Source organism: Orcinus orca, chromosome 17 (assembly GCF_937001465.1).
Source record: "Orcinus orca chromosome 17, mOrcOrc1.1, whole genome shotgun sequence".
NCBI lineage: Eukaryota > Metazoa > Chordata > Mammalia > Artiodactyla > Delphinidae > Orcinus > Orcinus orca.
The window spans coordinates 54,221,292-54,242,336 of record NC_064575.1 but is presented as its reverse complement, the minus strand read 5'-3'; the positions used below and the strand labels follow the sequence as shown (position 1 = coordinate 54,242,336).

At 40.5% G+C, this 21,045-nt stretch overlaps 1 protein-coding gene across 3 annotated transcripts in view; it reads right to left on the bottom strand.

Annotated features, from left to right (window-relative positions):
- The window catches only part of FZD6 (frizzled class receptor 6), a 52,675-nt gene continuing 31,630 nt past the window's right edge, over positions 1-21,045 (bottom strand). For 2 of the 3 annotated variants that reach the window (XM_004275320.4, XM_033438154.2), the window contains 2 exons: positions 20,075-20,506; positions 14,327-15,839 (listed from right to left, as the gene is read on the bottom strand). In XM_004275320.4, the coding sequence (XP_004275368.1) occupies positions 15,671-15,839; positions 20,075-20,506 (601 nt within the window). In that variant the 3' untranslated portion in view covers positions 14,327-15,670. Of the gene's footprint in view, positions 182-6,400; positions 9,321-14,326; positions 15,840-20,074; positions 20,507-21,045 lie in introns of those variants that run through there. The other variant, XR_007472642.1, reaches the window with a different exon arrangement.

The window sequence follows — 21,045 nt, the reverse complement described above, 5'->3', positions numbered from 1 at the left end:
TACCTCAGTAAAGAAGATTTATAGATAACAAATGAGTGTATGAAGAGATATTCACATCATATGTCATCAGAGAATTGCAAATTAAAACAACAGTAAGGTACCACTACATACCTATTAGAATGGTCAAAATCCAGAACACTGACAACACCGAACGTGGAGCAACAGGAACTCTCATTCATTGCTGATGGGAATGCAAAACAGTACAGTCACTTTGGAAGACAATGTGGTTGTTTCTTACAAAACTAATCATATTCTTACCACATGAGCCAGCAATTATGCTCTTTTGTGTTTACATGAGCTTAAATGAGTTGAAAACTTACGTCCACACAAAAACCTGCACATAGATATTTATAGCAGCTTTATTTATAATTTCCAAACCTTAGAAGCAGCCAAAATGCTCTTCAGTACGTGACTCCAAGTAAATGACATTCTAGAAAAGGCAAAACTATGGAAACAGTAAAAAGATCCGTGGTTTCCAGGAGTGGCAGGGTCAGAGGAGGAGGGAAGGATGAATAGGCAGGGCACAGAGGATCTGGTGGGCAGTGAAATTATTCTGTATGATAGTATAATGATGGACACACGACATTATTTATTTGTCAAAACCCATAGAATATACAACACCAGGAGTGAACCCTAATATGAGGTGTGGATTTTGGGCAACAATGGTGTGCCCATGTAGGTTCTTCTATTGTAACAGATGTACCAATCTGGTGAGTGATGGTGATAATGGGAAAGCCTATGCCTGTGTTGGGCAGGCGGTATATGGGAAACCTCTATACCTTCTGTTCAACTTTGCCGTGAACTTAAAACTGCTCTAAAAAAAGTCTGTTGTTTTGTTTTTTTTTTTAATTGGGTATGATTGTGTAGAGTAGTATCGTGTTGAATAAGGTCCCCATGAATTTATGGCTCTGGGTCATTTTTTGAACAAAGTCTTCCTAGAATTGCCATTTCCCCCTTTGCAGAAATCACTTTGAATGTGCAAAGCAGATCTGTATGGAGTGGCATTTCTCTAAGTATGTACAAAACAGTACAGGAACTCAGGGCATAGCCAAAAGCTTTAAACCTGTCATCTAAAGGTTCTGTATCTGTTTCATTTTTTCTCACCAGGCCTCAGATTGGGAAAAGCTTTCAGCTTACCAGTTATTATTCTGCTCTGCCATCATTCCCCCATGTTTATAGCAGAATCTTCAAGCATTTCACACTGAAGGTTGAAGTCCCTGAAGGCATAAACCACATTTCCTCAGCCAGCTGGTTACTGCTGTCTTCCCTGCTGACTCCTGACCATCAGTGATCCCCAGATGTGCCCACTCTGCACGAACCCTACCATGTCCTCTTACTTTGCAACTCATTTTGCAGTATAAACAAGCTCGAATTCAGTCGTATTGGGTGGAATGATGTAACTCTAGTTGAGATCATCAGAGGTCTGACATATACATTCTTATAATATTTCAATAAACATTCATTGAGCATCATTTTTGTGATAGACACTTTGTGTTGGGGGTTATGTATCACCTCCAAGGAGCTGATTCTTATATCAGTTAAGATGCTTTCAGCAGCAGGTAACAGAAAATTGTGTGGCGTAAACAATAAGGAAATTTCTTTTCTCTATTAACGTGAAGTTCAGAGGGAAGGCTGTTCCATGTGACAACACATGATCAAGGATTCAGATTTTTTCCATTTTTCTGTTCTGCCACTCTTAGGGTTTTGGCTTTGTCCTCACATCATCACCCACCCCGGGGGGAGAGTCAGTCCAAGTGTCCCTGCTGCATGCAACAATGTTGAGAGGAAGAAAAGGACCATCTCTCATGATGTCTCCTTTTTAGGAGGAAGAGAATCTTTTCCAGCAGCCCCCAGCCCTTTTACATCTCATTGGCCAGAAGGGGGTCACAAACTCAACCCTAAAATAATCCTTAACTAGGGAAAGGTGATAACCACAATAGACTTCAGCCAATCAAGAAGACTCTCCACGTAGACTAGAATTGCTACGTGAGTCAACTGGGGTAGTTGGTAATGAAAACAGATGGGGGAATGAATGTTGAGTTGGTAACCAACAGCTTCTGGTTGAGGACACAGGTATGTATAACAGGATGCTAAAGATGACTGTTCCCTTTTCCTCAGAACTTTGGATGAAGCCCGAGTAGAGGACATATCCCCGCACATTCTACGGGGAGATGCTAGAAATGCCTGTAGTACACTTGGCCCCTCAGCAGGCCTAGCCTCATACTCACCCCCTTCAGACTATGTACCCTTTGTGTACTCATGGCTCTGGTTGCCTTTGCTCAGCATAATATTTTTGAGATCCATCTATTATTACAAAATCAGTAGTTTGTTTCTCCTTTTCACTGAGCAAAATTCCATGGTTTGTTTATCCATTTATCAGAGATTATACCCCATCAGCATTTACAGTTTAGGAGAGTGAGTGCATCAGCTCCTTTCCAGAGAGCAGGATTTGGCCCCAGGGGCTAGAGCTCTGGGGTGTTCCCACTGCAGAGGGATGACCCCCAAGGCCAGGAATGTGCTGAGAGCAGACGACACTGTGCCAGCAAGCTGCTTCCACCGGTGGAGGGGGACCAGATGCAAGCCCCAGGGAACTCCTGAGGATTCCCTAAGAAGGTGAGAAAGTACAGATTTCCCTCTCCTTATAACTTGTCACCAGGGCTCATTTTGTTCTGAGATTTTTGGGCAAGAATCCAAGTTATACCATGGGCTGCTGCAATGGAATTTTTCCCCTCCTGCCTGACAAAGTCCTGGAAAACAGAAGGCAGAGGGAGACAGGGAGGTTCCCCTACTGTCTCAACCCAGCAGGATACATTATTAGCAAACTCTTGGCCTTGAAGTTAGGAGTCAAGTCCAGTATATCTATTTCAATTCCAATTTTCTGTTGGTGTTACAGTAATCCTAGACCTCAGCACATCCAGAGCTATGAGCTAAACATTTAATTCCTTCGTATATTTAACTCATGTGGTTATGAGTCACTGTTAATACATTCAACAGATATGCTGGTCTCCAAGCTGAATATACAAAGTCAGGGTTTTAACTGTTTTTCTTAGTGATTTACTCATGTCTGCATACCAGCCGTCCAGCTTGGCTGATCAAAGCCATCTTGAAATATTTAACTTAGAATTCAGTATAGGACTAAAACATGTCAACTATTTCTAAGATCTCTATCCAGAGACACAGATCACACATCAAAGTCAAGTTCCAAACCAAGTTACAGTAGGAAGTAAAATCAACTATGTATTTTATACATTAATATTAAACATGGAATAAATGAAAATTTACATCATGTAGGAAATTTTCATGCATATAGAAATAAGTATATTGTGTCTTTTACAAAATTGAAAAAAAAAAGGAATATTTATCTGGTGAGCAATAATTTTCTTTCTTTCTTTCTTTCTTTCGGCCACACCATGCAGCTTGTGGGATATCTTAGTTCCCTGACCAGGGATCGAACCTGGGCCCCCGTCAGTGGAAGCTCGGAGTCCTAACCACCGGTCTGCCGGAGAATTCTGGGACTGAAGCCTTAACCTGTTTCTGTCTCCAGACAGCCGGTGTCAGAATTGAATTAACTGCTTGGTGGTGTGGAAAATACACCCACGTTGGAACAGATTTTCTATAACCTGCTTTTATTTTTCACCAGTGCTACTTCCTGGACTTCTTTTCCTATGAATATTTAGAGTTACTCCTTGTTCTTTTTTTTTTAAGGGATATTACGGAACATAGGTTTTTTTTAAATTTGTTTTTAACAAACTGTGTTGGGTCTTCGTTGCTTCGCCCAGTCTTTCTCTAGTTGCCGCGAGCGGGGGCTGCTGTTCGTTGCGGTGCGTGGGCTTCTCATTGCAGTGGCTTCGCTTGTTGCAGAGCATGGGCTCTAGGCATGCAGGCTTCAGTAGTTGTGGTGCATGGGCTCAGTAGTTGTGGCTCGTGGGCTCTAGAGTGCAGGTTCAGTAGTTGTGGCGCACGGGCTTAGTTGTTCCGCAGCATGTAGGATCTTCCCGGATGAGGGCTCGAACCCGTGTCACCTGCATTGGCAGGCGGATTCTTAACCATTGCGCTACCAGGGAAGCCCCCTCCTTGTTCTTTTTTTTTTTTTTTTTTTTTTGCGGTACGCGGGCCTCTCACTGCTGTGGCCTCTCCCGTTGCGGAGCACAGGCTCCAGACGCGCAGGCTCAGCAGCCATGGCTCACGAGCCCAGCCACTCCGCGGCATATGGGATCCTCCCGGACCGGGGCACGAACCCGCGTCCCCCGCATTGGCAGGCAGACTCTCAACCACTGCGCCACCAGGGAAGCCCCCTCCTTGTTCTTTATAATATTTTCACAGTATTCCATTCAATGGAATGAATTATATAACTAGTTGCATATTTGTAGACACTTAAGTTTCTGTTATAAATGATGCATCAATTAATATCATTGAATAATATTCTAGTATAAAGCTTATCCCTATCTGAATTTACCTTGATGGTTTATTCAGTTACTTGCTTATAGTCTGACACCCCCTGGGATATGAGCCCCATGAAAGCAGGGGCTTGTCTCTTGTTCCTCATTATATTGCTAGCACCCAGGAGAGTTAATATTATTTGTTGTTATTACTGGGAGCACTTGGACATTTCTAGATCCCTTCCACGAGGCATGAAAGCCGAGGGGAACGTGGTGGGAGGTAGCTACTTTTGCTCTCTCCCTGCCTAGTTCCCTCACTTAGCCACTTAGAACTCTTTTCTGCCTAAGCAGTGCCCTTTTGGAGATTTGCTTCTCTGAAACCTTCAAAGTTTCCAGTCTGAAAATTAGGAACCAGTTCAGGTCTCTGGAATTCCACCCCCCGCCCAGCTCCTCTCCTTTTTACAACTTATCTGGCTGCATGGGGTAGGTGGGGAGCCAGGACACGTTCAGTCACTCACATCCCTAGACCCCTTTGCTCCTGATGGAATCCAATGGATTATTTCCCATCTGTGTATCTTCTTTGGTGACGTGTCTATTAAGGTCTTTTGCCCATTTTGTAAATTGGGTTGTTTGTTCTTTTGAGTTTTAAGGGTTCTTTATATATTTTGGATGACAGTCTTTTATCAGATGTATCTTTTGCAAATATTTTCTCCTAGTCTGTGGCTTGTCTTCTAATCCTCTTGACTGTCTTTCATGGGGCAGAAATTTTTAATTTTAATGAAATCCAGCTTATTAGTTATTTCTTTCATGGATCATGCCTTTAGTGTTATATCTAAGTCATCTCCAAACTCAAGGTCATCTAGGTATCTAGGTTTTCTCCTATGTTATCTTCTAGGACTTTTTTGTGTTTTACATTTAGGTCTATGATCCATTTTCATTTTTGTGAAGGGCGTAAGTTCTATGTCTAGGTTCCTTTTTTTTTTTTTTTTTTTGCATGTGGATATCCAGCTGTTCCAGCACCATTTGTTGAAGTATGTGAATTTTTTCAATCTTTACTTTGACCTAGCCAACGCTGATTAGCAACACAGGGTTTCAAGAAAGCAAAACCTGTCTTTTTCAATTTGATTTACCAAAATCTCTATGGCTTGTCTGAGCGGTTCCTCGTTTAGTTTTACCGCCTTAATTTTCAAGACTGCATGCTAAATTTTTGTCTTTGGAGGTCTCTAATAAATGATACCTCCATCTGAAAGCAACTGAGAGATTGATACAGAAGTCAGACAGATGAAGATAAAACTCCTACTTTTGTTAACATTAAACACCTACCGGAGAATGTGGCTTATTGTGAGAGCCACGTGGGCTCGCGTGTGCTCCTTGCCTCCTGACCCTCCAAAGTTTAGACCTCAGAATAGGTCACCCAAGGGAAAACTGGAGCTTCCAGAACAGACTCATTTGCCTGAGTGTGCATGATGGAGGCTTGATGTGGGGTTTTCTTAGAGGTTCCCAAGCTTACACCCACTCCTATCACCCCCCAAACACCCCCCTACATTTAATATTTATCCATTTTAAACTGGAATGCCAAGAGCACCCTTTGCTTTCCTTCATGAATAAGCTTTTACAACCAGGAAATGATGCTGTTTCCAAATCCAAAGTGATATGGAATAAGTGTCTTAGCAAAATATTTTAAAAAACAAAGTTGTACTGTTGTCATGGACCCCTGTTCTTTGTATGAGACACATAATGTTAACTGCTTGGTGTATCTGGAGTCCCGTTCCAGGAGGAGTTTGCCTGCAGCCTGGGGTCCAGACAATGGCTGCCTTTGGGACCTCACCTCCACCGCCTGGAAATGCTAAGGAGGGACTGTAGCACCTGCCTCTTGGGAGGAACACAATCCAACTTGGACACCAGCCTCTAGTTTTGCAGAAACCATAAAACTGAACCAAAACATACAAACAAAAGAGCTACTGGGAGTTCCTGAGTTCAGGTTTACAGTGTGTACGTAATCTTGCCAAAATATAACTTACCTTTTCTTCCTGGCTTGTTTCTGGAGCTGAACGGCAGACCCAGCAGTGGGAGGCTCTCATGGCCCACAGCTGGGCCTTGTCTTTGGCTGATATATATAGTACTCCTATTGGCACATTTAGTGAATCTTTGTTTTAAGCGTCAGGTGGTTAAGCAGGTTATTTTTGCTCCTGGCAAACATGTTAAGAGGAGAAGTTGACTCACCTGGTCTGGAGGGAAAAGACCATGTCAATTGCTAAAATCAAGACCTAATCCCTTAGCAGTTTAGGCAGCAGGAAGGTACAGACAAGAAACTTATTCCCTTCACAGTCCAGCCTAAATTTGGAACTACTAAGCCAGCTGGGAACGGTTGAGCAAAACTAGGTGGTCCCAAGAGGACCTAGCCAGGCTGCTAGGACAGAGCCAGCCATAAACAGCCAACTTCTTTCTCAGATCCGTGGGCCCCAATCGCTCAGCCCAGGACTCAGGAGCCTGGGCCAACTGCATGGCTCTAAGGGGTGGGTGACTACACGGGGGGAGTCGCTAGAGAAAAGCAGGGGTCTGCCTTCTTCAGAAAGCCACAAACGCCTTAGACTCTCCCTGACTTTCAGATCCCAGACTCTAGCATTCACTTTTGACCAGCTTCTCAACCTGAAATTCATGAACACAGAAACAAGTTGTATGTTGAATTACCTACTGCTGGAGCACTTGTGGTGGTGGTCTGTGTGTAGGGGGGTGGGAGGGTGGAGGGGTGGTGGATAGAAAGGATTTGCCATTGTGTGTTCAGCTGAATTCAGCCTACTGCAGCCTCTCTTCCTTTCCTCGTGTCCCCCCCGTATCACACTCTGTGGGGCTGGTCCTCTGGTCCTCTGTCTCCCAGTGCTGGATCAAGTCAGCAGGCCTAAGCTTTATTTGTGGGGATGGGAGTAGAGTCTGGGGAAGGGACATTCTCAAAGCCCATATGCTGATTGCCACCTAAAGGTTGTTTCAGGGGCAGAGAGAAGCACAGGAGGGAGAAAGCAAAGGGAGTTTGAACTGGATGAGCTGGTGGCCTTTCCAGATCTCACTGGTGTGGGCTGCTGCCCCTCCCTGGCCTGTAGGTGTGCACATCAGTGATGCAAGGACCCTTGAAGCCAGATGTGGGTGGACCCACTGTGTCGCCATTAGCTAGACATGTGCTTAGTAGATCTTCTATTAAAAAATTAATTCTTAATTATACCATGTGATATATTAATAGATCTTCCTTATAAACATTTAAACATTACAGATCAGGCTAAAGTCCGCTTTGATCATCACCTATGATGCTGGTCCCCTCCACAGAGATAACCCACGTTACCACATTTTCCAGAGTCCCTGCTTATGTAACTAGAGAAAACATGCAGCATTATTCTGCAGCCTGGGGGTTGTTCACATATGTGCTGTTACCCTGTAAGTATAGTTTTGTCACTTGCTTTTTTGTGCTGAGCAATATTTTGGAAGGCTTCCATGTCAGTGCCTTTAGATTTCATGCTAATTCTTTAGAGGTTCTTACCTCTTGCTTGTGTGAAGTCAGCCCCTTCCGTCACGCTCTATGCTTGCTGAATGGAAGGGACATCATCTTATACTGTCTTTGGTCTCTTCAGGGCGTCCAGGGTATCCAGACTCTGCCCTGCCTCCAAAGTCCCCAAGGCACCCTGTCCCTGAGACAGGCTAAGACCTGGGACCCTTTGCTGAAGTGCTTGCACTTGGAGAAACGTCTCTTTGAGCCACGGAATACAAAGAAACTAGAAGGCAGGGGTCCCCAACAATTTTGGCACCAGGGACCAGTTTTGCGGAAGACAATTCTTCCACAGGGGCAGTGGTGGGGGATGGTTCAGGTGGTAATGAGAGCGATGGGGAGCGATGGGGAGCCCCGGATGAAGCTTCGCTCACTCACCGCTCACCTCCTGCTGTGCGGCCCGGTTCCTAACAGGCTGCAGACCGGTACCAGTCCACGGCCCGGGGGTTGGGGAGCCCTGCTCTAAGGGACTGAAAATAATTGCATACCTGCACAGTTAGGGCAAATTATGAACAGTAAGGTACAAAACGACCAAAACCCAGCTTCCACTCACGAGGTGCCAGGAGCAAAAGCAGGGGCTGCGCAGGATCCCTGCACACGGCACCACCCAGGGGCGGGCAGACCACCTAAGCCGCCCCTCTGGCCTGACCCGCCAGTCTTCCCCCATCCCCCCCCAATTAAGGGACCAGCCCACCCCACCTCGGGGGGCAAGCAAGGGCACCTGTTACTGGTTTTCCCTCGCTCATACTGCAGCGTGAGTCTCAGTAAAGCCTTGCCTGAATTTCTCATCTGGCCTCTTAGCAATTTCTATTGATTAAGGACACTGAGAACCCTGGTCGGTAACACCCCAGTTTTGGATGTGCTGCACGCCCCTCTCTTGGTTTTTGCTTTCATAAAGAAAACCTTTGGATCTCTCAGTGTCTGCAGGGCCAGCCTGGAAAGCCCTACCTGGAGTCTCAGAACAGTGACAAAGAGGCAGTGATGACTCAGTTGGGGAAACACAGTCCTCCTGTTTTGTTTTACTGTACTTTTTATTTGCACACAGCCTGCCAACTAGGTCAGCTCTAGAAACACAGTGTGTTATTCTTTTTCACTTGGACTCTGAACTAACAGAGGTGGCAGCTAAGAGGCTGAAAATGCCAGCAAGGGGTTTTGCCAGTGGTCAGCTTGGTTTACAGGCTCTGGAGGTTCCTGTTTTATGAAAGTTTTCATGGGGGCACTGGACCGGCCATTCAGAAGGACTGAAACCACTAGGGAGCTTGTACTCTGCTGGTGACTTTTCCCAGATAAAGTCTGGAGTCTATATATTCAGATTCATATATTTCCTGACCGTGAAACTAATTAGCTCCTAGAATAGGCCCCCAAGGAAATAAACTCACAACTAGACAGTTTTGCTTTGGTTCACACTGTGGAAGATAAAATGGAGAAGATATTAAGATATTTTATTTCCTTTTGAGTTTAGGAAAAAGTTTTTCTTAATCTCTATTGATTTCATACCTCTTTTCTCAACATATCCTAAATGTAATAGTATGCAATAGTGTATTTATAAACATAGGTATTAAACGTAGGGTTTAATAAACACTTTGCACTTAGGTATGTTAAAATCCAGTATAGGGACTTCCCTGGTGGTGCAGTGGTTAAGAATCCACCTGCCAACACAGGGGACACGGGTTCAATCCCTGATCCGGGAGGATCCCACATGCCGTGGAGCAACTAAGCCTGTATGCCACAACTACTGAGTCTGCACTCTAGAGCCCGCGAGCCACAACTACTGAGCCTGCGCTCTAGAGCCCACGAGCCACAACTACAGAGCCCGTGTGCCACAACTACTGAAGCCTGTGCACCTAGAGCCCGTGCTCCACAACAAGAGAAGCCACCACAATGAGAAGCACATGCACCGAAACAAAGAGTAGCCCCACTCGCCACTAGAAAAAGCCCGCGCACAGCAACAAAGACCCAATGCAGCCAAAAATAAATAAAATTAATTAATTTTTGAAAACCCCAGTATAAGTGAAACCAAATAAGTAGGAATTATTTAAAATAGGACCACTTAAATGAAAATGAACTATGGCATGCATTTGGAAGATAGTTTATCTGAAAAAATTTGTCCAAGATGTTTCTATGAAAACTTAAATAGCTTAACCCACCCTCACCCCCTCCTTTTGTGGTGGAGAATTAGAAAACCTACTTAGAACATTTTCCTGGTTTTCCCTTTTTTTCTTCTTGGGATGGAAAATAAAAACCTCCAATTTGCCTGCTAAAATGTATTCAACTAGCAATCATTTTTTCATTGTTTTCATTTCTAACTAGTGTTTACAACTTCCAGTTCCGCCTTCTTTTTCTTTTATCACCCTTCTTTCATACTGCTTTCTTTGGTTTCCACTCCTCCCGTTATGTTCACAACAAACTTTACTATGCCACTTTCGTTACTGTTTAGCTCTGCGTCCCAATGTCTTTTGATACTTTTGGATTAGCCTTTTAATCCTTTCTTCTCTTTTCTCTTTGTTGATTCATTGCTATTGTGAGTTAATGAAAGTGTGACTCTTCTGCACATGATAAATCCCAGTGGCCACTGTAAAAAGCTTTAGCATCTGGAATTTTAAGTCTTTGACCTGCGGTGTGAGCAGTGAGGTATTAAAGATTATGCTTTCCATGCAGCAAAGTAACAGCAGGGCTCCTGTGGTTATTAAAAAATTATATCTTTCATTTCCTGAGAGTACCAGTGTTTAACTGCCTTGGCAGCGTTAAAACTTTCCAGCAGTATTAACTGGAAACTCTCACCAGTGGTATAGTTCCGAGAAGTAAGGAAACACTAAAACTGTGATTTTGATGATGGGTGGCAATCACAAGCTGTTTTCCATCCAGTTTTTCAAGGAGAGTGTAGGGCAAGCTTCCTTCTGTACCACGAATAGCCCAGCAGTGATGGATCCCAATGAGGTACTGAGTTTTTTTGAAAGATGGCATTCCATAAAGTTCTGTTGAGGATTTGTGGCTGTCATAAAAAGCAGTGAAACGCTGCTTTATCAAATCTTTACTGCTGTTGAGTTCAGCTGCACATTGCTCATGCCAAACTTGTCATTGTAAATGTAAACAGATTATGTAATTTAGGTTAAAACGTTCTTGGTTAAAAAATGCTATGTAAATTCTTATAAAAATTAATATCACCAGCTCTGAAATAGCAGGCTCTTTTTGCATCAAAGACTCTCGTTCCACGAAAAAGAGAAACTGCCTTTTCTTTTGAATTAGATGATGGTTTTGAAGTTTGTAATTAAAAATGAATACTTAAAAAAATTCAAGCTTACTGATTACAAATATTATGCCATGGTTGAGACATCATTTGGAATACAGGTGGATATAGATGAAAATTTTTATCCTAAACAAGTCACTAACAAATCAAATCCAGCAGTATATTAAATGATAAACCATGATCAATTACAGTTATTCAAGGCATGAAAGGATGACATTATACATACTAGGAAAAGTACTGACTATGTCACATTTGTAGATTGAAATATTGCTGTCCAGTTGCTCATTAAGCCTGTTTCTTCGCCCTCCCAGGCATACACCTAGACCACATTTCTTAGCCTCCCTTGCACTTAGGTATGGATCCTTGCCTGAGTTCTGTCAAATGGAATGTTAGCTGAAAATGATGTGAGCCAGTTCCGCTCCACCCATATTTTTGTGTGTGTGCAGTCGGTTACTCTTTGTCTCTCTTCCTCCACCTGCTGGCTGGGTGCAGAGAATCTGAAGCCCTAACGGATGGCAGCGTCACAAGATGGAAGAGATGGGTCCTTGAATAATCACTTGGAAGGCTACCTCAAGGACATCTGCATCTGTCGTGTGAGTGGTAACAGTTTCTTAAGCTACTAAAATTTTGAGGTTTGCTAGAGCAGTTAGCCCCCTTGACTAATACTGATAACAAAAAGGCATTTGATAAAATCCAACACCTACTGCTAATTAAAAAAAATTGTCAAATGGAACAGGATTCTTTATTAACTTGTTAAAAATATCTACCTTATATCAAATGCAAACATCGTTCCTAATGATGGAGCACTATAGGCATTTTCATTAAAATAAACAAGAATGCCTGCTGCTACCACTATTAATGATTACTGGCTTCAACAGGTGAGAAATGAAATTATCATTATTTGAGATGAAAAGATCATCCACCTAGAAAATCCAGGAAAAATCAACTACAAAATTATTAGGGACTAAGGGACTTTAATAAAGTCATCTGTTACAAAATAAAAATTAAACATTCATATATTTTCTATGACCTTTAAAAAGTAAATTATATATCTTCCAATATATATAAAAGAGTCATAAAAACAGGAAGATACTACTTAAAAAGAGATAAAATGCTCTGTGAAATTAAAAAATGATAGCCAAAATAAAAATTCAATAGAAATTTAGAAAAGTTTGAGATATTTTCTTAGAAAGAGAACAAAAATTCAGAGATGAACAAAAGGAGAGGGAAGATAAGAAAACTGGAGCATCCATCCAGCTGATGAAAAGGAATTCCAGAGACAAAGAGCAAGCAGAAGGAGGAACTTATCACATACGTAATTCAAGAATATTCCACTGAATTGAACGACAAAACTAAAGCCCATGCTTTACTCAGATTTTGTTAGTTTTTATCTAATGTACTTTTTCTTTTCTAGGATACGTTACATTTACATCATGTCTCCTTAGGCTCTTCTTGGCTGTCACTGTTTCTCAGACTTTGTTGATCTTGATAGTTTTGAGGAGTACTGGTTTTGAGGAGTATTTTGTAAAATGTCCATCTGCCTAGATTTATGTGACTGGACAAGTCATGACTAGAATGAAGTTATAGATTTTGGGGAGGAAGATCACAGAGGTCAAGTGCCATTTTCAGTCCACAGTGTGAAGGGTACATACTCTCAACATGACTTACTACTGTTGATATCGACCTTCACCTGGTGGAGGTAGTGTTTGTCAAGTTTCTCTGCTGTAACAAATACTCTTCCCCCACCCTGTACCCATACTGTATTCTTTGGGAGGAAGTCACTATGTGCCGTCCAGACTGAAGGAGTGGAGGGTCTTATACTGCACCTCAAGGGTGGCATATCTTTATAAATCAGTTGGATAAACACCTAGGAGTGTGATTGCCGGATCATATGGTAAGACCTTATTTAGTTGTGTGAGAAAACGCCCAACTGTTTTTAAAGTGACTATACCATTTTGCATTTCCATCAGCAACGAATGAGCGTTCCTGTTGCTCTGTAACCTCAGCAGAAATTGATGTTGTCAGTTTCTTGGATTTTAACCATTCTAATAGGTGTGTAGCGGTATCTCATTATTGTTTTCTTTGCTATCTTTTTAAGTTATATGAGTTTAATGAACCTATGCCTGGTAATTTAGGAGTATCTCTGGATCTTTTTCTCTTGTCTGATGCTTGTGCCAATTCTTGTTCATGTATTGTCTTTTTGCATACCTATGTTTGATTATATGATGGACATTACATTTGAAAAAGTATTCACAGTGTATGTAAAATGACATTTTCTTCCTCCAGAGAAGATTTTCATCTGTTTCTGCCTGGTGCCTGAGGGTACTAGTCATCCAGAACTACAGTATTCTAATTCCAGGGTTAGAGATTTTTCTAGTCCACCCAGATAACAAAGTAGGGTTGCTTTCCATATAGTTCATCTTACTCCTAGATGTATCCCTTGGAGGTCAAAATTCTGACTCCTTTCTCCTTGTCCTCCAGACTTTGAGGCTGTTAATAGCACTGTTAATGTCTCAGCCAGCTTTTCCAAATCATCAAATGCTCCCTAGGCAAAAGAAGCACCAAATGTTGGGCTTGGCAGTATGAATTTCTCTTCTCCCAGATCTTAACCTGGCAATTTCACATGATCTTATTAGATTTTTCTAATGTTTTCAGGATGATCTTGTTTTATTTCCCACTGTCAGGAGTGAAAGCAGGTCCTGGGTTCCCTTTGCTTTACCCCATATCCCAGGTCTAAAACTGGCTTAAAAAAGTTATGACAAATATAGCTCTATAATTATATTTTGGGAAGAAACTGTGACATAGAGAAAATAAGACAAGTCCTGACTGTCTTCTCCTTCTCTAGTTAAAAAGAAGCTACTGGTAGGGCTTCCCTGGTGGCGCAGTGGTTGAGAGTCCGCCTGCTGATGCAGGGGACACAGGTTCGTGCCCCGGTCCGGGAAGATCCCACATGCCGCAGAGCGGCTGGGCCCGTGAGCCATGGCCGCTAAGCCTGCGCATCTGGAGCCTGTGCTTCGCAACGGGAGAGGCCACAACAGTGAGAGGCCTGCATGCCGCAAAAAAAAAAAAAAAAAAGAAGCAGCAGCAGCTACTGATCTGAACAATTATACCACTTCCTGGGCCAGAACCACTGTGCATAACCACAGAATACTCCACAATCTCATATACAGAGAAAATTTTATTACTGAAAAGGTCACACAAAGTTTTTGTATACAAAGTTAAAAAATGTGGAAAAGTTAATATTTACAACCTTTTTCATACAGTACATGATAATTTTCTTTTTAAGCTTTAACAGAATGTTAAATAGAGAAAAAAAACAAAAGTATAAGGAAACCTTGTTCAAGGAATAATAGTCATTGGAAACAAAATTAAGAAAATTCTTTAATATTTCAAAGTATGTTATATGAAATACATTTTATTCTGTTTATCAGGACTACATTTTTTCCATTTGTTTGGCACTAACACTGCTAGCACATTTCTGAATGTTCAGCAAAATCCTATTTAGCTGCAGAGATGAATTCTACATGATGTCTGAGAAAGATACTGCACAAATACAAAGGGTATGTAGTATTCTAAATGTTAAAAAACAAAAGTTAAAACAAAAGTATAAGCAACTGTAAATGGTCATACAAACATAATCTTGGGTGGTCATGATATATTTAAAAAAGGAAATCAATTGCACTTGGCTTAATTTAAAAGGAATAACATTTCATCTACTAATCCTTCAGGACATTTTATTTTAAAAAATCAGAAGGATCAGCCAGCAGCATAATATTATCAACAGTGGACACTCAGTAAGCACCTTATTTCAGCTGCATAATAGATCTGTGAAATTCCTAAACCAACTAGACTTTATAAAATTCACACATTGAAGATGATAAGGTAGAGTAAATAGATTTTTTTAGTTGAATTCCCATTATAATATCTTTTGGTGTATCAACTATTTTTTATATTATAAAAGAACACTATTTTTCAATTTTCTTAGAAATTCAGTGTAAAAGCTACCAAAGCAGTGCTAAAATAAGGTACTGGAATAACGTAATAAAAATATTTGAAAAGACTTTCCAGGATTTCTAAAAAAAGCTCAAAACATATAAACTTGTTTTCAAATATATAAGAAAAAGATACAAAGGTAAGTTTTAAATACTTCAGCAAAGAAAAATCTTGATTTTATACCATAAAAGTGAAATAGCATAGTACAACTTAAAATACTTTCAACAAGAGTAGAATCTTCATAAATAGAAAAGGAAGGTTCCTCTAATACTCCCTCCTCCCACACAACTTAAAAAATATCATTAACCTGCACATTTCCGTTTTGGGGGTATACTGTTGTCAATTAACCTCTATGTGAAATGAATCATATTCTCAGAATCTATTGTTTCCAGTGTAACAGGAGGCAATGTAGCTTTAAGTGCAGAAGAAGAATATAACAGTGATTCTTATAAGACAGCGTACTGTCACCTCCAGTGTAACAGGAATTCACTTCTTAGTAACGCGATGATCTGGTTTTCAAGTATCTGAGTGACCACCAGTGCCCTGCTCTTTTCCAACTCCTGACGCTGAGTGAACAAGCAGTGATGTGCAGCCTTTGAGGCTGCTTGGCTCTGAAGACCTGGGAACATGCAAGCTGTTGCTCTGCACTGGGCCAGTTTCAGTGACATCACTCTTTGGAGTTACCCTAGGTAAAAGAACAAAAGCTGATGTACATACACACCAAAGCACAAATGTGATGCCAGTTGTCCTCATAATTGCTGTTTCTCTTTCCATGAGTTTTACTCCCAAGCAGTATCCACTTTTATCAGAAATAATTAACTCTTTATGTATACTCTTAACTCCTCAAAGTACAAATAATTTATTTTCAAATACAATTTTTGCTAACTTCAGAAACTTCATCAAGCACCACCCATGTATGGGCTGAGCATGGTGTCTCATGGGGAATAAGACAGCTTGATTCCTGCCTTCAGTTTAGCAAATTTTTTATTGATTTCCTACCATGGATTGGACACCGTGTAAGAGGTTGGGAGCACAAAGATGAGTCCGACCTCAGCTCTGCCTTCGAGGAGTTTACAAATCTAGTGAAAGATAAAGGCATGTATCTAATCATACATAATCCAGTATGCAAAAGCTGTTGGAGGTACATTTGGCCTATTTGGGAGGAGATGAGGTAAGACAACCTTGAGACCTTAAAGTAGTCAGCTGTCAATATTTTGGCTAATTCGATATTTACCTGTGTTTGGATCACCTATGACCATTTGGAAAAATTAATTAAAGATAATGTCAATATCCTTTCATGTTCAGAAAATAAAAACATTTTATAATCATCTTCATATAAAATTACAAATACCTTTTATTTTTTTTTTCTGCATCTATTGAGGTGATCATATGGTATTTATTCTTCAGTTTGTTAATATGGTGTATCACATTGATTGATTTGTGTATGTTGAAGAATCCTTGCATCCCTGGGATAAACCATGCTTCATCATGGTGTATGATCCTTTTAATGTGTTGCTGGATTCTGCGTGCTAGTATTTTGTTGAGGATTTTTGCATCTATATTCATCAGTGATATTGGTCTGTAATTTTCTTTTTTTGTAGTATCTTTGTCTGGTTTTGGTATCAGGGTGATGGTGGCCTCATAGAATGAGTTTGGGAGCGTTCCTTCCTCTGCAATTGTTTGGAAGAGTTTGAGAAGGATGGGTGTTAGCTCTTCTCTAAATGTTTGAAAGAATTCACCTGTGAAGCCAGCTGGTCCTGGACTTTTGTTTGTTGGAAGATTTTTAATCACAGTTTCACTTTCATTCCTTGTAATTGGTCTGTTCATATTTTCTATTTCTTCCTGGTTCAGTCTTGGAAAGTTACACCTTTCTAAGAATTTGTCCATTTCTTCCAGGTTGTCCGTTTTACTGGCATAGAGTTGCTTGTAGTAGTCTCTTAGGATGCTTTGTATTTCTGGGTGTCTGTTGTAACTTCTCCTTTTTCATTTCTAATTTTATTGATTTGAGTCCTCTCCCTCTTTTTCTTGATGAGTCTGGCTAATGGTTTGTCAACTTTGTTTATCTTCTCAAGGACCAACTTTTAGTTTTATTGATCTTTGCTATTGTTTCCTTTGTTTCTATTTCATTTGTTTCTGCTCTGATCTTTATGATTTCTTTCCTTCTGCTAACTTTGGATTTTGTTTGTTCTTCTTTCTCTAGTTCCTTCAGGTGTACGGTTAGATTGTTTATTTGAGATTTTTCTTGTTTCTTGAGGTAGGCTTGTATAGCTATAAACTTCCCTCTTAGAACTGCTTTTGCTGCATCCCACAGGTTTCGGATCGTTGTGTTTTCATTGTCATTTGTCTCTAGGTATTTTTGATTTCCTCTTTGATTTCTTCAGTGATCTCTTGGTTATTTAGTAATGTATTGTTTAGCCTCCATGTGTTTTGTGTTTTTTACGTTTTTTTCCCTGTAATTCATTTCTAATCTCATAGCGTTGTGGTCAGAAAAGATGCTTGATATGATTTCAATTTTCTTAAATTTACTGAGGCTTGATTTGTGACCCAAGAGGTGATCTATCCTGGAAAATGTTCTGTGCGCACTTGAGAAGAAAGTGTAATCTGCTGTTTTTGGATGGAATGTCCTATAAATATCAATTATATCTATCTGGTCTATTATGTCATTTAAAGCTTCTGTTTCCTTATTTATTTTCATTTTGGATGATCTGTCCATTGGTGTAAGTGAGGTGTTAAAGTCCCCCAGTATTATTGTGTTACTGTCGATTTCCTCTTTTATGGCTGTTAGCAGTTGCCTTATGTATTGAGGTGCTCCTATGTTGGGTGCATATATATTTATAATTGTTACATCTTCTTCTTGGATTGATCCCTTGATCATTATGTAGTGTCCTTCCTTGTGTCTTGTAACATTCTTTATTTTAAAGTCTATTTTATCTGATATGAGTATTGCTACTCCAGGTTTCTTTTGATTTCCATGTGCATGGAATATCTTTTTCCATCCCCTCACTTTCAGTCTGTATGTGTCCCTAGGTCTGAAGTGGGTCTCTTGTAGACAGCATACAGATGGGTCTTGGTTTTGTATCCATTCAGCAAGCCTGTGTCTTTTGGTTGGAGCATTTAATCCATTCACATTTAAGGTGATTATCGATGTGTATGTCCCTATAACCATTTTCTTAATTGTTTTGGGTTTGTTTTTGTAGGTCCTTTTCTTTTCTTGTGTTTCCTGCTTAGAGAAGTTCCTTTAGCATTTGTTGTAGAGCTGGTTTGGTGGTGCTGAATTCTCTTGGCTTTTGCTTGTCTGTAAAGCTTTTGATTTCTCCATCGAATCTGAATGAGATCCTTGCCAGGTAGAGTAATCTTGGTTGTAGGCTCTTCCCTTTCATCACTTTAAGTATATCATGCCACTCCCTTCTGGCTTGTAGAGTTTCTGCTGAGAAATCAGCTGTTAACCTTATGGGAGTTCCCTTCTATGTTATTTGTCGTTTTTCCCTTGCTGCTTTCAAGAATTTTTCTTTGTCTTTAATTTTTGCCAATTTGATTATTACGTGTCTCGGTGTGTTTCTCCTTGGATTTATCCTGTATGGGACTTGCTGCACTTCCTGGACTTGGGTGGCTATTTCCTTTCCCATATTAGGGAAATTTTCAACTATTATCTCTTCAAATATTTTCTCTGGTCCTTTCTCTCTCTCTTCTCCTTCTGGGACCCCTATAATGGGAATGTTGTTGTGTTTAATGTTGTCCCAGAGGTCTCAGGATGTCTTCATTTCTTTTGATTCTTTTTTCTTTATTCTGTTCCACAGCAGTGAATTCCACCATTCTGTCTTCTAGGTCACTTATCCGTTCTTCTGCCTCAGTTATTCTGCTGTTGATTCCTTCTAGTGTAGTTTTCATTTCAGTTATTGTATTGTTCATCTCTGTTTGTTTGTTCTTTAATTCTTCTGGGTCTTTTTTAAACATTTCTTGCATCTTCTTGATCTTTGCCTCCATTCTTTTTCCGAGGTCCTGGATCATCTTCACTATCATTATTCTGAATTCTCTTTCTGGAAGGTTGCCTATCTCCACTTCATTTAGTTGTTTTTCTGGGGTTTTATCTTGTTCCTTCATCTGGTACATAGCCCTCTGCCTTTTCATCTTGTCTATCTTTCTGTGAATGTGGGTTTTGTTCCACAGGCTGCAGGACTGTAGTTCTTCTTGCTTCTCTTTATTTTTTATATATATATATATATATATATATATTTATTTTAATGTATTTATCATTTACTTTTGGCTGTGTTGGGTCTTCATTGCTGTGCGCAGGCTTTCTCTAGTTGTGGCAAGTGGGGCCTACTCTTCGTTATGGTGCACGGGCTTCTCATTGCAGTGGCTTCTCTTGTTGCAAAGCACGGGCTCTAGGCACGCGAGCTCAGTAGTTGTGGCTCGCGGGCTCTAGAGCGCCGGCTCAGTAGTTGTTGCGCACTGGCTTAGTTGCTCCGCGGCATGTGGGATCTTCCCAGACCAGGGCTCGAACCCATGTCCCCTGTGTTGGCAGGCGGATTCTTTACCACTGCACCACTAGGGAAGTCTGACAAATACCTTTTAGACAGTACTATAATGTAGTACTAATTGAAACTTAATGGCCTGTATTTTATATGAATCTTAAACATTTCCCTAAATATACAAGCAGCTGTTAACAATTACCACAGAAATGAACATTACTTTTCTATCTGAACAATAAACATCAAAGGGTCTTCTCAATGCTAAGAATTAAACTACGAAATAGCATTTATAGGCAAAACCCAAACTTCCTTGGATTAAGGAAGTGGACATGACATGATCATGTCATTTCAAGAATGCTTTCTTTCCAGATATGTCATGCTTTAATGAAAAATGTGCAATGCAGTATTCAAAAGAGTCATGGTTTAAGATAGCAAAGTCCAAGCTCACCTTCCTTCACTCCGTGCACTTTCAGACACACTGCTCTTATCATTCACATTGGCTGCCCGGCCTTTCCCGTCGGTCTGCTCCCCGCAGAGTTTGGAGCTGGATGCTGCTGGGGAGGCAGGTTCCTCACAGTCCTGTTCTCGTAATTTGGAGGTGCTCGCTCCATCCGCTCTCACCTCTCTCACTGGTGATGTTTCTGGTGAGGTTTGTATTTCTGTCAAAGTTTCCTGTCCTAAGTAATCATGGTTAGTGATTGCTACTGCAGAAGTGCCATGATTTGCTGTAGCTCCTGTGCTGGTTCCCATGGATTTGGAAATGACCTTCAGCTTATGTGAACTTGGTTTGTAGTGCTTCTTTTTGTGTTTAACTTTAGAATTGTGCTTTAAGAAAAACTCACACGACTCCTGTAGTACTCTTCGACTTTCACTGATTGGACTGTAAGAAAATCCAAGGAGAGAGTTTACTTGATAAATGTTAAGTGTTATAACAGAAATCATAAAGCATATCACATATCTTGTGCCAAAAATCCTAATTCATTAAAGTTATGATCTATATGATTTACATTATTTATAAAATCTGGGATTATAAATACTATGAGATATAAGTAGATTGCCATGAAATGAAATCTTTTTGTGCATACACTGTTAGTTGCTTTTGTCAGCATAAAGAGTAGAAAGAAATTAAATAGACAAAATCAGAAGATGAGGGCAAGAAAACTCAAACCAGCATAAAGTAGGGGATTATCTGTATGTGTATCATATATAAATATATTAAATATGAAAGTAAACCAGAGAGAAAGAACACAGAATATAATTAATGGTCTTTGTTTAAATGCAATTGTTTTCTTTCTAACATTCAAGTTTTAGCAAGTTATTCTGAAGTTAGTGTGGGTATATAAATACAGGATAGAGATATAATAATTGTTCAAAAAAATTAAAGTCCAGTTAAATGCAATTCTTCAGACTTCAAAAACT